Source organism: Scyliorhinus canicula, chromosome 22 (assembly GCF_902713615.1).
Source record: "Scyliorhinus canicula chromosome 22, sScyCan1.1, whole genome shotgun sequence".
In the NCBI taxonomy this organism is placed as follows: domain Eukaryota; kingdom Metazoa; phylum Chordata; class Chondrichthyes; order Carcharhiniformes; family Scyliorhinidae; genus Scyliorhinus; species Scyliorhinus canicula.
The window spans coordinates 21,279,585-21,295,808 of NC_052167.1; the positions used below are offsets into that span (position 1 = coordinate 21,279,585).

The 16,224-nt window shown below is 51.2% G+C and overlaps 1 protein-coding gene across 1 annotated transcript in view; it reads left to right on the plus strand.

Annotated features, from left to right (window-relative positions):
• The first annotated feature begins 7,291 nt into the window (after nucleotides 1-7,291).
• LOC119956213 (protein TBATA-like) overlaps nucleotides 7,292-16,224 on the plus strand; it is a 33,549-nt gene continuing 24,616 nt past the window's right edge. The window contains exons 1-3 of the mRNA XM_038783220.1: nucleotides 7,292-7,411; nucleotides 7,517-7,651; nucleotides 14,347-14,403. Coding sequence (XP_038639148.1) covers nucleotides 14,357-14,403 — 47 coding nt within the window. The 5' untranslated portion in view covers nucleotides 7,292-7,411; nucleotides 7,517-7,651; nucleotides 14,347-14,356. The remainder of the gene's footprint in view (nucleotides 7,412-7,516; nucleotides 7,652-14,346; nucleotides 14,404-16,224) is intronic.

Genomic DNA, 16,224 nt, shown 5'->3' on the forward strand with positions numbered 1-16,224 from the left:
ATTGCTCGGCACAACATTGAGGGCCGAAGGGACTGTTCTGTGCTGTACTGTTCTATGTTCTATGTTCTTTGTTTTTGATCAAAACCAACAAGCCTCACCATGGATCTAATATCTACTGCATGAGAAAGAAGCTTTGTCCTTAGTAAGGCAATTCCACTGCAATATCGGCTCTGGTAGACAGGCAGGAGCAGTATCTCTGGCAGCTTATCTTCTGGATGCTGGACTTCAGCAGTCCCAAACGTTTGCTCACCACCCAATTAGAAGCAGAAGGTTTTCGGTTGACTTTTCTGGCCTGCCAATGCAAGAGCAGTGTCAGTGAGGCTAGTCGCATGATGTGGAGATGCCGGCGTTTGACTGGGGTGGGCACAGTAAGATGTTTTGCATCACCAGGTTCAAGTCCAACAGGTTTGTTTCAAATCACTAGCTTTCGGAGCGTAGCTCCTTCCTGACCTGATGAAGGAGCTACGCTCTGAAAGCTAGTGACTTGAAACAAACCTGTTGGACTTGAACCTGATGTTGTAAGACTTCTTACCGTGTTAGTCCCGTGATCAAGGATCAAGTTCTTCCTTTTTTTTGTATCCACTTTTCCGAAAGGTTGGGGTTTTCAAACTGAGGCCTGTCCAGGGCTGGACGGGAGGTTTCTACTATCGGCCTCTGCATCTCAGGCAGACTAAACGGACAAGAGCACAAAAGGATGTGTGGAGATAGATAGAACAGTACAGCACAGAACAGGCCCTTCGGCCCTCAATGTTGCGCCGAGCCATGATCACCCCACTCAAACCCACGCATCCACCCTATACCCGTAACCCAACAACCCCCCCTTAACCTTACTTTTTGTAGGACACTACGGGCAATTTAGCATGGCCAATCCACCTATCCCGCACATCTTTGGACTGTGGGAGGAAACTGGAGCACCCAGAGGAAACCCACGCACACACGGGGAGGACGTGCAGACTCCACACAGCAAAGTGGACCTGGATGGTGGACCTGGAGGTGGGTGGTTGAGGCTGCAGTCCCGGAGTAGTGTGACAACCTTCCGAAATGGCGCTCCCTCCCAATGATCTTTGGATGAAATAGTGAATCCCGCAACATGTTGGGATAGCCAATTAAGGACTTGATTAAGGCCACTCGCTTGACCCCAGCAGAATCATCAATTTGCTACCCGTCGGACTGTAATTGCACGGTTTCACGTGTGTCTGGGCCACAAAGAGATTGAATGGTGTTGGAGGGACTTAAATCTCATCATTTAAAAAAAAAAAAAAAAAATTGTCCTTAAGCTGTTGGGTACCTGTCCTAACTTTTTGCACTGGGTTTGATGAGTATTTAACACTGCAAATGCAGTCATTTCTGGAAACTGGCAAGGAGGTTGCAGATGAGCTGCTATTTGCCAGCTGCAAGTTGTGGAGTGGCACACATCAGCTGACAATTTGTAACGATTCAAAACTTTGTGATTCATCTCGTCAGAGAGCCTTGAATAATTTAGGCTCTAATCTAATGGTGGCAGCTGTTATTTTGCCAGCGATTTCTAGCGCATCTCCTGGGTCACATTCGTGGGCAAGTTTAATATCTGAAACATGAGGGATGTGGGATTTGCTTATGCGAGAAGCGATAATCTTCTTCAAGTAACTATATACGACAGATCCCGATCCGGAGTGTGATCTTGGATGCCCTGCACGGGGCATTTCGCCCTATTGCGCTATTTCAAAATAACTAAATAGCAAAATCATTTCTGGGGAAATACACATTCAGAACGAGTCTAATCCAATGAGTTGGTTGAGAGAATTGGATTACTAAACTTGCATGGAGTTACGGTAGCACAGTGGTTAGCACGGTGGCTACACAGCGCCAGGGTCCCAGGTTTGATTCCCGGCTTGGGTGACTGTCTGTGCGGAGTCTGCACGTTCTCTCCGTGTCTGCGTGGGTTTCCTCCGGGTGCTCCGGTTTCCTCCCACAGTCCAAAGATGTGCCGGTTAGGTGGATTGGCCACGCTAAATTGCCCTTAGTGTCCAAAAGGTTAGGTGGGGTTATGGGTATAGGGTGGGGAGCGGGCCTAGGTAGAGTGCTCTTTCGGAGGGTCGGTGGGCCGAATAGCCTCCTGCACTGTCGGGATTCGAGAAATAATTTAAAGAGAGGTTAAGCGGAGCTTTCAACATTATAAACAATGAGAGTAACGTTTCAGTAACCGATTAGGAAAATCTGCAGCAACAATTTGCTTTTATATAGCTGCTACTTTGTAGTGAGTGATGTACCGTCAATGACCACGAGGCGAGAATGGTGAAACAATCGAGGCTTTATTGCACAAGATGTTGTGCCTCCTGCAGCTGGAAGCAGAATGGGAGCAGCGCAGGAGGGCACGCACTTTTATACTCCGCCTGCTGGGAGGAGCCAGCAGGCTGGGATTTACTGTGGTACCTGTAATACAGTGGCATTACCGTAATACATGTAATGTGTTACCAGTGGTGTTTACCAGAGTGAGACATCCCAAGGAGCGTAATCTGGTCCAGATTTACACTGGATAAGGCATTTGGTGAGGCGACTCAAAGCTTTGTAAGACATGCAGGAATTGGGAAAGCTTTTAAAGGGCCGAGCTGGCAAGGATTCAGGACAGAATTCCAGTGCTTTTCGTGGGGAGGGGAGGATCCACAAGAGGCCATGGTCAGAGGAACACCGTGTCCCCAGGGAGCCAAGCAGTGTTACAGAGCCAGGGGGGGACGAGGTCATGGAGGGATTCAAACATGATGAAGACTTGCATTTATATAGTGCCAGTCTCTAATCGCCTGAGCGCTATACAGCCAATGAGGTGGGTTTTGAAGTGTCAACACTCTGCAATGGAGGAAATGTGTGGGGGTGGCGTGGGGGATGTGTGTGGTGTTGTATGTGTGTGTATGTGTCCTGCTTTTCCTCAAAATAGCACCACATTATCTTTTCCATCCAAGCAGATGGAGCCTCAGTTTACCATTTCATCCAAAAGGCGGTATCTCCGACCCTGCAGCACTCCCTCAGTACTGACCTTCTGACAGTGCGACACTCCCTCTGTACTGATCCTCTGACAGTGCAGCACTCCCTCAGTACTGACCCTCTGACAGTGCGGCGCTCCCTCAGTACTGACCCTCGAACAGTGCAGCACTCCCACAGTACTGACCCTCTGACAGTGCAGCACTCCCTCAGTACTGACCCTCTGACAGTGCGGCGCTCCCTCTGTACTGACCCTCTGACAGTGCGGCGCTCCCTCTGTACTGACCCTCTGACAGTGCAGCACTCCCTCTGTACTGACCTTCTGACAGTGCAGCACTCCCTCTGTACTGACCTTCTGACAGTGCAGCACTCCCTCTGTACTGACCCTCTGACAGTGCGGCGCTCCCTCAGTACTGACCTTCTGACAGTGCAGCACTCCCTCTAAACTGCCCCTCTGACACTGCAGCACTCCCTCAGTACTGACCCTCTGACAGTGCAGCACTCCCTCAGTACTGACCTTCTGACAGTGCGGCACTCTCTCAATACTGCCCCTCTGACAGTGCAGCACTCCCTCAGTACTGACCCTCTGACAGTGCAGCACTCCCTCAGTACTGACCCTCTGACAGTGCGGCGCTCCCTCTGTACTGACCCTCTGACAGTGCAGCACTCCCTCTGTACTGACCTTCTGACAATGCAGCACTCCCTCTGTACTGACCCTCTGACAGTGCGGCGCTCCCTCTGTACTGACCCTCTGACAGTGCAGCACTCCCTCTGTACTTACCTTCTGACAGTGCAGCACTCCCTCTGTACTGACCCTCTGACAGTGCGGCGCTCCCTCAGTACTGACCTTCTGACAGTGCAGCACTCCCTCTAAACTGCCCCTCTGACACTGCAGCACTCCCTCAGTACTGACCCTCTGACAGTGCGGAGCTCCCTCAGTACTGACCCTCTGACAGTGCAGCACTCCCTCAGTACTGACCTTCTGACAGTGCGGCACTCTCTCAATACTGCCCCTCTGACACTGCAGCACTCCCTCAGTACTGACCCTCTGACAATGCGGAGCTCCTGACAGTGCGGAGCTCCCTCAGTACTGACCCTCTGACAGTGCAGCACTCCCTCTGTACTGACCCTCTGACAGTGCAGCACTCCCTCAGTACTGACCTTCTGACAGTGCAGCACTCCCTCAGTACTGACCCTCTGACAGTGCAGCACTCCCTCAGTACTGACCCTCTGACAGCGCAGCGCTCCCTCAGTACTGCCCATCTGACAGTGCAGCGCATCCTCTGTACTGACCCTGTGACAGTGCGGTGCTCCCTCAGTACTGGCCCTGTGACAGTGTGGCACTCCCTCAGTACTGACCCTCTGACAGTGCGGCATCCCTCAGTACTGACCCTCTGACAGTGCGGCATCCCTCAGTACTGACCCTCTGACAGTGCAGCACTCCCTCAGTACTGACCCTCTGACAGTGCGGCACTCCCTCAGTACTGACCCTCTGATAGTGCAGCACTCCCTCAGTACTGACTCTCTGACAGTGCAGCACTCCCTCAGTACTGACCCACTGACAGTGCGGCACTCCCTCAGTACTGACCCTCTGACAGTGCAGCACTCCCTCAGTACTGACCCTCTGACAGTGCAGCACTCCCTCAGTACTGACCCTCTGACAGCGCAGCACTCCCTCAGTACTGACCCTCTGACAGTGCGGCACTCCCTCAGTACTGACCCTCCCACAGTGCGGCGCTCCCTCAGTACTGACCCTCCCACAGTGCGGCACTCCCTCAGTACTGACCCTCTGACAGTGCGGCGCTCCCTCAGTACTGACCCTCTGACAGTGCAGCACTCCCTCAGTACTGACCCTCTGACAGTGCGGCACTCCCTCAGTACTGACCCTCTGACAGTGCAGCACTCCCTCAGTACTGACCCACTGACAGTGCGGCACTCCCTCAGTACTGACCCTCTGACACTGCAGCACTCCCTCAGTACTGACCCTCTGACACTGCAGCACTCCCTCAGTACTGCCTTGGGGCGTCAGCCTGGCTCTTTATACTCTGATCTCTGGAGTGGCACTTGTACGCAGAACCTGGTGATTCGGAGGTGAGAGTGCGACTGAGTTTTAAATTTAAGGCATTGGGGTGGACTGGGAAAGACGAGGTCAGCGTGCCTGAGAGTGAGGGGCAATTGGGACTTGATAGGGATTCGGATATAGGCAGTACCTTGTTGGAAGAGGGACTCCTGAAAATGCCCATAAAGTGCAGCTACAGTGCGCTGGTGCTTTAGGGACATAGAATTTACAGTGCCGAAGGAGGCCATTCGGCCTATCAAGTCTGCACCGGCCCTTGGAAAGAGCACCCCAATTAAGTCCACACTTCCACCCTATCCCCATAACCCAGTAATCCCACCTAATCTTCTTTTGGGACACTTGAGGGCAATTTAGCATAGCAAATCCACCTAACCTTCAAATCTTTGGAAGGAAACCCACGCAGACTCTTCACAGTGACCCAAGCCGGGAATCAAACCTGGGACCCTGGAGATGTGATGCAACTGTGCTAACCTCTGTGCTACCATGCTGCCCACGATATTGATTCATTTGCCAGAAGCCTCAATATATACTGAATGGTGTCGGCCTTAAAAGTGTTTAAGCTGCAGGGAACTATTCAAAGAAAGGCAGTGAATTTGTGCTAAATTTAGGCCAGTTCTCTCTCTCTCTCTCTCTCTTCCCCCCCCCCCCCTCCCCCTCCCCCTCCCCCCCCCCCAAATCAGCAAGAACAGATGAACCGGTTGCTGATGTTCCTTGAGGCTGGACGTTGGGAGGCCATCCCGGGGAGTGGTCTATTCGAGTCCACAGGTGACATCGGCGTGAGTGAGGGTGTTGCCATCAGGTGAGGTGAGGCAGGGTCAGAGAGGAGCTGTGCTTACAAAGCCAGAGGTACAAAGATCTAGAGGTTTCGGGAGGAATTTCCAGAAGGTAATTGAGGGAGCTTGGAAATCTCCAAAGAGTTAGGTTGGAGGAGGTTTCAGAGTATGCACGCCCGAAAGTGAGGTACACTTCTGCAAAGACTCATTAAGATGAGAACGGGAATGAAAAACCGAGGTTTATGGGAAGAGACTTGAGAGAGTTAAGTGGCACGCTAGCACAGTGGTTAGCACTGTGGTTTCACAGCACCAGTGTCACAGGTTCGATTCCCGGCTTGGGTCACTGTCTTGCGGAATCTGCACGCTCTCCCCGTGTCTGCGAGGGTTTCCTCCGGGTACTCCGCTTTCCTCCCACAAGTCCCGAAAGACGTGTTTGTTAGGTGCATTGGACATTCTGAATTCTACCACTGTGTACCCGAACAGGTGCTGGGGTGTGGCAACTAGGGGATTAATTTTTTTTTAATTTAGAGTACCCAATTCATTTTTTCCAATTAAGGGGCAATTTAGCGTGGCCAATCCACCTACCCTGCACATTGTTGGGTTGTGGGGCAAAATCCACACAAACACTGGGAGAATGTGCAAACTCCACACGGACAGTGACCCAGAGCCGGGATCGAACCTGGGAACTCGGTGCCGTGAGGCAGCAATGCTAACCACTGCGCCACCATGCTGCCCTGACGAGGGGATTGTCACAGTACCTTCATTGCAGTGTTAACGTAAGCCTACTCGTGACAATAAAGATTATTATTATTATGACACTGTGAACAGGAAAGGTTATTTTTCTCTGGTTGGACAAAGGAGGTCATTCATTTAGAATCACCTTTTAGTGAGTCAACGTGGAGCTGAGGAGGAAACTTGTCACTGAGAGAATGGGATTGCTTTGCCGTAGAACGTACTTGGGCCAGGAATGACTGTGAATTCTAAAGGAAAATTGAAGCAATTGACGATGAGAGCAGGAAAATGGGAAATGTTATAGAGAGCTGACACACAACTGCTGGGCTGGATGTCCACAATCTGATTTACAAACTTCTGCAATACTATCAAGGCTCAAAAGAATGAAACTGTTTCTCAGCTGATCTGTAAACAGGCGGGTTATCATGGGAGAAAACCTGTCATTTACATTCAGTAAGGGATTAAAATCAAATTACTGAACGCTATTTAAATTCCTGGTTTAATAAAACAAGACCAATTATGAGCTGGACGTGGCATGTAGAGATTGACACCATAATCCCTGATTAATTAATAAATTAATAAAAATTGCATGGTAATTTTACAAGGGTTCAAGGAGTGAAGTGATCGGATTCACATTTTGACACCCTGACTAGTTTTCAACATGTCTCCAGTTTAGTCTTTGTGCTGAATTTGACATTGAATTGCAAAATGTTTGCTGTTATGCATTCAAGAGTTTCGCCGGTATTGAATGACACGGAAGGACCCTCACCCGTTTTGTACGGGCGAATTTGGCCTGCTGTTCGCTCACTTGAGGACCCCCGCCTTGCTGCATACAACGAAACGATTCGGGAAATTTCAGCCCGATGCACCGCAGGTCCGTGTGTGAGGTTTGATTCCGAAACGGGGAGAAAATGACAATTGTATAAGCGGCGTCTCTAACTGTGCGTTTAATCTGTTGTGTCCCAAAACTTGATTGCAGATTAATGTATCCTAGCAACAACAGCAAGAATCAGTCACAAGACAAACAAACCGGCAAGCCAAAGTGCGGTAACACCAATGTGCTTGAAGTTGCCTAAAGTTGGGGGAATACAAGAGAATGCTGAAATTGTAATTGGTAAGTTATTTACATCTTGGCGATACTTAACGCACACTGCCCAGTTTTATTTACCTTGTTCACAATAGAACAGTATTCTTGGCTGACAGATCCGTCACACTGTGACCTAATAATACATTTTTAACATGTAGCAAAGGTTTTAGCAAATGTTGTTAATTAGTGCGAGTTGTTAAGTGGCATTTTTTTCTCTGTTTTGTTTAGTTAGAGTGCAGAGCACTCATTTATCTGAAAGTCTGGAGCTGAATGCAAAGTATTGCATATGAAGCAATTAACATTTCCCCAGTGTACAAGAAAGATGGTCATACTTTGTCGAGAAAGGTCTCTCTTTGTGAGCTCCCTTTCAAAACTACTGCCAGCACATTGAGGTTGAAGATGGGAGATCGGGGAGAGAAGCAAGATAGACCTGAAGCTATTTGGCCCAATCTCTTAAAAAGACAATGCAACATAATCTCAGGAAAACTGGTTCTTCATTTGCAGGGTGCATTTAAAAATAATTGCATTGTTTATGTGGAGGTTGATTGGCAATTGCTGTTTTAGTGAAGTGCTTCCAATAGTCACTGGTGTGACAAAAAAAACTGCAGCATTGTTCAGCCAAACTGGTCAAGGTAGCACAGTGGCTAGCACAGTTGCTTCACAGCTGCAGGGACCAGTGTTCGATTCCCGGCTTGGGTCACTGTCTGTGCAGAGTCTGCACGTTCTCCCCGTGTCTGCGTGGGTTTCTTCCGGGTGCTCCGGTTTCCTCCCACAAGTTCCGAAAGACGTGCTTGTTAGGTGAATTGGACATTCTGAATTCTCCCTCTGTGTACCCGAACAGGCGCCGTGGGGAGTGTAGGTTTCCCACCTCTCGCCCCACCCCTCTTGGAGGCGGTTCGCCAGTGGCCACCGATGGGATTTTGGAATCTTTCGGTCCCTTAGAAGTCTACGGCGGTTTGCGTGGCTCACATGTCCTGTCGTCGGTGGACCCACCACAGAGGATCGCCTTCAACTGGATGGTAGATCTCGCCAGTGGGAAGGACAATAAAATCCCACTCTGAGGCGAAATATCTATTCATTATCTCCGTCATTTTAGAATCATCACCGATCGCCTTTCTTATCTCTTTGTGGTCTTAGCTCGGTCCAATTCTCATTTTGATGTTTGTGAGCGTGCAGAATATTACATGATTTTTTTTTCTTTGTTGCTATTTTAAACTCTTACTTCCCCTGTGACGACTGCTTTACACTTTGTCAGTCATGGCTCAATTGGTGGCACTCTCAATTCTGAGTCAAAGGGTTGCAGGTTCAAGTCCCACTCCAGGCCTTGGATGTACAACTCTACGTTGACACTTCAATGCAGTACTGATGGAGTGCCCTACGGTCAGAGGTGCCTTCTTTCGGATGTGGTGTTAAACTGCCTGCTCAGGTGGGTACTGAGGATCCTGAATTCCTATTTACCCACCCCCAGGAATTACTATAACCCGTGACTTTTCCCCCGGGTGGAACAAACCATTACAAGGGGACATAAATTTAAGGTAAATGGTGGAGGATATAGGGGGGATGTCAGAGGTAGGTTCTTTACCCAAAGAGTAGTGGGGGTAGTAGAGAGTAGAGAGCACTGCCTGTGGAAGTAGTTGAGTCGGAAACGTTAGGGACCTTCAAGCGGCTATTGGATAGGTACATGGATTATGGTAGAATAATGGTGTAGATTAATTTGTTCTTAAGGGCAGCACGGTAGCATTGTGGATAGCACAATTGCTTCACAGCTCCAGGATCACAGGTTCGATTTCGGCTTGTCTGTCTGTGTGGAGTCTGCACGTCCTCCCCGTGTGTGCGTGGGTTTCCTCCGGGTGCTCCGGTTTCCTCCCACAGTCCAAAGATGTGCAGGTTGGGTGGATTGGCCGTGCTAAATTTCCCTTAGTGTCCAAAATTCTATGATTAACCTAGGACAAAAGTTCGGCACAACATCGTGGGCCGAAGGGCCTGTTCTGTGCTGTATTTCTCTATGTGACGGAAGGAGGCCATTTGGCCCAGCGTGTCTGCACCGACCCTTTGAATGAGCACTCCATCTAGGCCCACTCACCGCCGCTATTCCCGTAACCCCACGGATTGATCGTGGACAATCCACCAAAACTTCACATCTTTGGACCGTGACAGGAAACCAGAGAACCCGGGGGAAACCCACGCGGACACGGGAAGAACGTGCCAACTCCACGCACAGTCACCCAAGACCGGGATTGAACCCCGGCCCTTGGCGCTGTGAGGCAGCAGTGCTAACCACTGTGCCCCCAGTAAAGGTAAAGTACAAATGAAGTGTTTGTTTTGATTCTGCTCGACATCAAGCGTGGCTGACCAGGAATCTCTCCCACTCTTGCCACCAGCCATTGGCATGTTTGGAATGATCTTGAAGATTGACAGACTCGATCTGCTTGGCCGTATTATGAACGCAACCTATGAGGCTGAGGCAGGGATGCTAACTCACTAGGCCACAAGAAGGGAGGTCATGGTTCAGTTGTATAGGGCACTGGTGAGACCACATCTGGAGTACTGAGTCCAGTATTGGGCTCCTTGAGGAAGTGAGGCACTCTCAATTACGACATGAAAGTTAGGTCAGTAATCAAAGGCTTTAATAAGCAGTGAACAATGGCAGCCTCCATGAGAAGTGTGCTCGCAAAATGGAGTCTCATCTTAAGTACTGTTTCCCAGGGGGCGTAGCCAGAGGCGGAGTCCCCCAGGGTTCCAAGCCTCTTAAAGGGGCAATGTATTCCGATCATCACAAGCCTCTTAAAGGGGCAAGGTATTCCGATCATCACAGGAAGAATGTCAATGCATTGGAATCAGTTCAGAGAAGGTTGACCAGACTAATAAGCAGATTGTTTTATGAGGAACAGGTGGGTAAGTTAGGTCTGTGTCCGCTGGAGTTTAGGAAAGAGGTGACTTGATTGAAACCTTTTAGATCCTGAGAAGTGTTGACGGGGTGGGTGTGGAGAGGATATTTCCTCTTGTGGGAGAATCGAGAAAGAGGAGTTGCCCATTAAAAATGGAGATGGGGGTGAAAGGTTGTGAGTATTTGGAACTCTTTCTGGAGAGGTGAATTTTACAGCCCTTCCCACTGGTGGGATTATCCGTCTCTGCTGAAGTCAGTGGAGTTTTAAACGGCTCGCTGCATTTTACAGTCCCCCCCCTCCCCCTCACACCCCATCCCACCCGTGGAGGAACATCCATAGTTCGGTGTTAAGTATTGTTATGGTCATTACAGTAGCCCAGTGGTTAGCACTGTTGCTTCAAAGTGCGAGGGACCCGGGTTCAATTCCCAGCTTGGGTCACTGTCTGTGCAGAGTCTGCACGTTCTCCCCGTGCCTGCCTGGGTTTCCTCCGGGTGCTCCGGTTTCCTCCCACAAGTCCCGAAAGACGAGCTTGTTGGGTGAATTGGACATTCTGAATTCTCCCTCTGTGTACCCGAACAGGCGCCGGAGTGTGGCGACTAGGGGCTTGCCACAGGACTTCGTTGCAGTGTGAATGTAAGCCTACTTGTGACAATAAAGATGATTATTTATTTTTTTTTTATTTAGATTACCCCATTATTTTTTCCAATTAAGGGGCAATTTAGTGTGGCCAATCCACCTACTCTGCACATTTTTTGGGTTGTGGGGGCGAAACCCACGCAGACACTGGGAGAATGTGCAAACTCCACACGGACAGTGACCCAGAGCCGGGATTCGAACCTGGGACCTCAGCGCCGTGAGGCAGCAATGCTAACCACTAGGCCACCGTGCTGCCCTATAAAGATGATTATTAAACACCAGTGGAACGGCGCTGAAGTGAAATCTGGAATTCCTGCTCGAGCTTGTAGAAAACTCGCTTCCTGGAGCAGTTTGCGGATCAGGAAGCCACGGGGGCCGTGTCCCAGACTAATGATGTTTGTTTTCAGGCACAAAAACCCATTCTGATCAAAATCAAAACTAGTTAAAAGCTAAAAGCCACTATCTGATGGTCAGCTTATAATCAGAATAGATTGTCCAGTGCTCCCAAGGATTTAAGAGTGCGATGTTCTAATTTTCATGGCAAGGAGACATTAGTGAGAAAGTTCACTTCAGTCCCTCTATTCAGTCTCTTTGTCCTGTGCCTTTCAATTTCTTTCTAACACATTAGCAGGTTGCAGTTTAATGGATCTCTTCATCTGCTCAGACTCTTTCTATTGCACTTTGCCATTCCAGCCCAATTTGTCTTTTGATTTCTGCAGACAATGTCTGCAGGCAGTTGAAAAAAATGTTTTAAAAAAACCTTTTTGTTGAAATTTTATTTTTTATTCGTTCGTGGGATGTGGGCGTCGCTGGCTGTGTCAGCATTCATTGCCCATCCCTAATTGCCCTTCAGGGGGGGGGGGGGCGTCAAGAGTCAACCACATTGCTGTGGGTCTGGAGTCACATTCAGGCCAGACCGGGTAAGGACGGCAGATTTCCTATCGACTTGAATGTGAGCTGCTGCTTGTTCACCCTTTTTGCTATCACAGGGGATGTTATTCTTGAATGGGCACACTCGTGTTTCTGATCCAATTCTGGGTTGAAAGTAATGGTTATTACAAACCTGTTTGAGTCCTGATTCACTCCTACCTTGGCATTGTTCTGAGAACCTGTTCGTTGGGGGCCAGAGTCTGGGGCATCCGAGAGGTGTAATTTGCACTGTAGATTGCTGAAGACATGAAGCAGTGCGAGGGCAGTGAGGTATCTGGCACCTTAGTGAATGGTGGCACCTTAATCAGTGAGATTTTAAGTTAAAAAAAATTTATTCGAAAGAGCACTTGTGCTGTTAACTGTGAAGCTTAATGGGTAGTTACTGCAATGTGCAAATCTAGCAAGTTCGTAAGAAAAATAACAGGGAGGCTGAAGGCAAAATGTCAGTGGATGGCACTAAATATATTGCAGGCAATGCCTTGCACAGAAACGAAAAAGCAAATTGAGAAAGAAGCCAGGTGGAATGGTAAAGAGGTGAAGAATAAGTCAGAGGAGATGGGCCGTCCATTATACTGAAACACGTTGATGAGATAGGGTGAAAATTCAAAAGTCACGGGTCAAAGAGGCCGATTGAATAGAGAGACTGAAGTGGAGTTTCTAACTAATGGCAAATCCTTGCCATATAAATGATAAAAACATAACATTAAATTCTGCTTTTCTTCATTGATTATTGAGCACACAGGAAAGTGGATTCTAATTATAAGCTGATAAATAATTAAGATTTTAAAATTTGTTTCCAGGATGTGGCTGGCGAGGCCCAGCGTTTATTGCCCATCCCTAATTGCTCTTGAGAAGGTGGCGGCGAGCTGACTTCTTAAGCCACTGCAATCCCTGTGGTGTAGGTACACCCACAGTGCTGTTAGGGACGGTGTTCCAGGATTTTGATTCAGAGGCAGCGAAGGAATGGCCGATATATTTCCCAGTCAGGATGGTGTGTGGATTGGAGGGGAATACCCAGTTGGTTGTGTTCCCATACATCCTCTGCACTTATCCTTCTAATCACACCAACGGTGACCCCCCCCCTCCCCTATCACCCTCCCCCCATCCCCCTCCTCCCCCTCCCCCTCCCTCCCATCCCCCCCTCCCTCCCTCCCCCTCCCTCCTTCCCCCTCCCCTCCCTCCCCTCCCCTCCCTCCCCCTCCCCTCTCCTCCCCCTCTCCTCCCCTCCCCTCCCTCCCTCTCCCCCCTCTCCCCCTCTCCCCCTCTACCCCCCTCTCCTCCCCTCCCCCTCCCCCCCTACTCCCCCCTCCCCCCCTACTCCCCCCTCCCCCCTCCTACCCCCTCCCCCTCCCCTCCCCCCCTCCCCCTCCCCTCCCCCCTCCCCCTCCCCTCCCCCCTCTCCCCCCTCCTCTCCCCCCTCTCTCCCCATCCCCCCTCCCCCTCTCTCCCCATCCCTCCCCATCCCCCCTCCCCTCTCTTCCCCTCCCCCCTCCTCCCTCTCTCCCCCTCCCCCTCTCTCCCCCTCTCCCTCTCTCCCCCTCTCCCCCTCTCTCCCCCTCCCCCTCTCTCCCCCTCCCCCTCTCTCCCCCTCCCCCTCTCTCCCCCTCCCCCTCTTCCCCCTCCCCCCCCTCTCCCCCCCCATCCCCCCCTCTCCCCCCCCTTCCTCTCCCCCCCCTCCCCCCCTCTCCCCCCCCCATCCCCCCCCTCTCCACCCCCTTCCTCTCCCCCCCTCTCCCCCCCCTCTCCCCTGTCTCCCCCCCCTCTCCCCCCCTCCCCCCCAACGCTCCCCACCACAGGTTCTCTGGTGGCACGGTGGCACAGTAGTTAGCACAGCGTCAGAGACCCGGGTTCAATTCTGGCCTTGGGTGGCTGCCTGTGTGCAGTATGTACGTTCTCCCCGTCTCTGCGTGGGTTTCCTCCGGGTGCTCCGGTTTCCTGCCACCGTCCAAAGATGTGCAGGTTGGGAAGATTGGCCATGATAAATTACCCTTAGTGTCCAAAGATGTGTAGGTTAGGTTTAAGGGTTATTATATAGGGTGGGGGAGTGGGTGTGGATGGAGTACTCTTTCAAAGGCAATTGCACAGCCTACGCAGTTCCAGAGCGGGCCACAGAGCTGCAATAAAGCATATTGTTACACTGGAGATCAAGTACCTGTAAAATTAAGTGCTTAATCTCAATTTATTCCCTCGCCTTGAAAGTTGCTTTGCCTTATGAATGTATTCTGTTTTTACTATTGTCCTTTTTTGTGCATCTCTCCACCTGCGCAGAATTAACCGAATGACGGCCGCCATGAGTGAAGTTCCCGCGTTCAATTGCAATCTGGAGTAAGTGTTTTCTGATGTGATTGAACCGAGCACTGGGCTGTTATCTCAATGAATCCTGTTAGAGTAACGATTCAATGCAGCTCATTAGGTTCTGATAGATTTTAATAGACTAGATTGGTTGAAAGTCGAGCAAGTGGAATTCTCATTGTGAGACGGCCTAATGAAAGCTGGATAAAGTGAACCAGAGATTCTCATATCTCAGCCTCTTGTGCAATTCTTATCTCCTAAGTAGCGTATTTCATGCCTTTCAAGGTCCCATCACGATAAATCATTAGCTTCGCACAGATTGGTTTTAGTGTGACAGCTCTTCCTGGTGGTGAGGAATACAAACAATGGGAAAACCCATTGACAGCGGTGGGACATGGTCAGTCTTGCCGTCGGTCAATAGCAGGTCACCAAGGCAACACGCACCACTTGGGGTGGGGTGAAGGATCTCGCCCTTTCTTGCTGGTTGAGCTTCTAGAGATGGAATTGTGCTTCACAAAAGTGCCACGTTGCCACTGAGGCACCTGCAGATCCCCTACTTGAACCAAGACTACAGGCCCCTGTGGGTGGGGGGGAGGAGGGGGGGGGAGGGGCTGGGGGGGGAGGGGGGGGAGAGGGGTGGGGGGGAGAGTGGGGGGGAGGGGAGGGTGGGGGGAGGGGAGGGGGGGGGGGGAGGGGAGGGGGTGGAGGGGTGGGGGGGGAGGGGAGGGGGGGGAAGGGGTGGGGGGGGGAGGGGTGGGGGGAGGGAGGGGGGAGGGGTGGGGGGGGAGGGGTGAGGGGGGAGGGGTGAGGGGGGGAGGGGTGAGGGGGGGGTGGGGGGGGGGGGGGGGGAAATCCAGACCATTTGCACTCCAGAACTTATCGATTGGCCATAAAGAACTTTGGGACCACTTGTGAATAAGAGAAGGTGCTGTTTACACACAGGATCACGCAGGCTATTAATTATCAACAGGGGGAAGTCGGTCTCTCAACACTGGGGGTGAGGGGGCCCGCATGATAACTAAACAGCACCAACGAATACTCAATCAAGTGTGGGTGGGTTCAGTTAAACTAACCGTGGATTGAAGCAACTGCTATTCACAGACCATATAAGTCAGAATGCTTTTCTAAGATTTTAGATTTCCAACATTATCGGTGACACCATGGGCGGGGTTCTCCCCTACCCGGCGGGGCGGAGGGTGCCGGCGGGACGGAGTGGCGTGAACCACTCCGGTGTCGGCCCGCCCCAAAGGTGCGGAATCCTCCACGCCAGCTGGAGCCGAAGGGCTTCCGCCGGACGGCGCGAATCGGCGCATGCGCCAGATCGTGCCGGCATCATCCCCGCGCATGCGCAGAGGGATTCACTTCCGCACCGGGAACCGATTCTGGTCCCCGGTCGGGGCTAGCATCCCGCGGCCATGAACTCCGGCATCGCGGGCTTAACGAATTTTGTTGAGCCTGCTTGCCAGAGTTTGCGACGGCTGACGCGTCACATGACGTCAGCCGCGCATGTGCGGATTGCAAGACTCCAACCCGCGCATGCGCGGACGACGTCATCACGCATTCGCGTGAAACCCGCGTATGCGCGGGCCGGTATGCCCCTCAGCCGACCCGCGAATGGATACAGCGGGGCGGCGGAAGGATAAAGAGTGCGCGGGGTAAGTACCCGCTGCCCGCGATCAGTGCCCACCGATCGCGGGCCCATGGCACCCTTGGCACGGCCGTGGTATGGCCGTGCCAATCGGTGCCATGGTTCCCAAGATCGCAACTTTACAGCCGTTTTTACGAACGGTCAGACCAGGTGTGTTTGACGTTCCTAAAAACGGTTGTAAAGGGCTTGGACTTCGGCCCATCGGC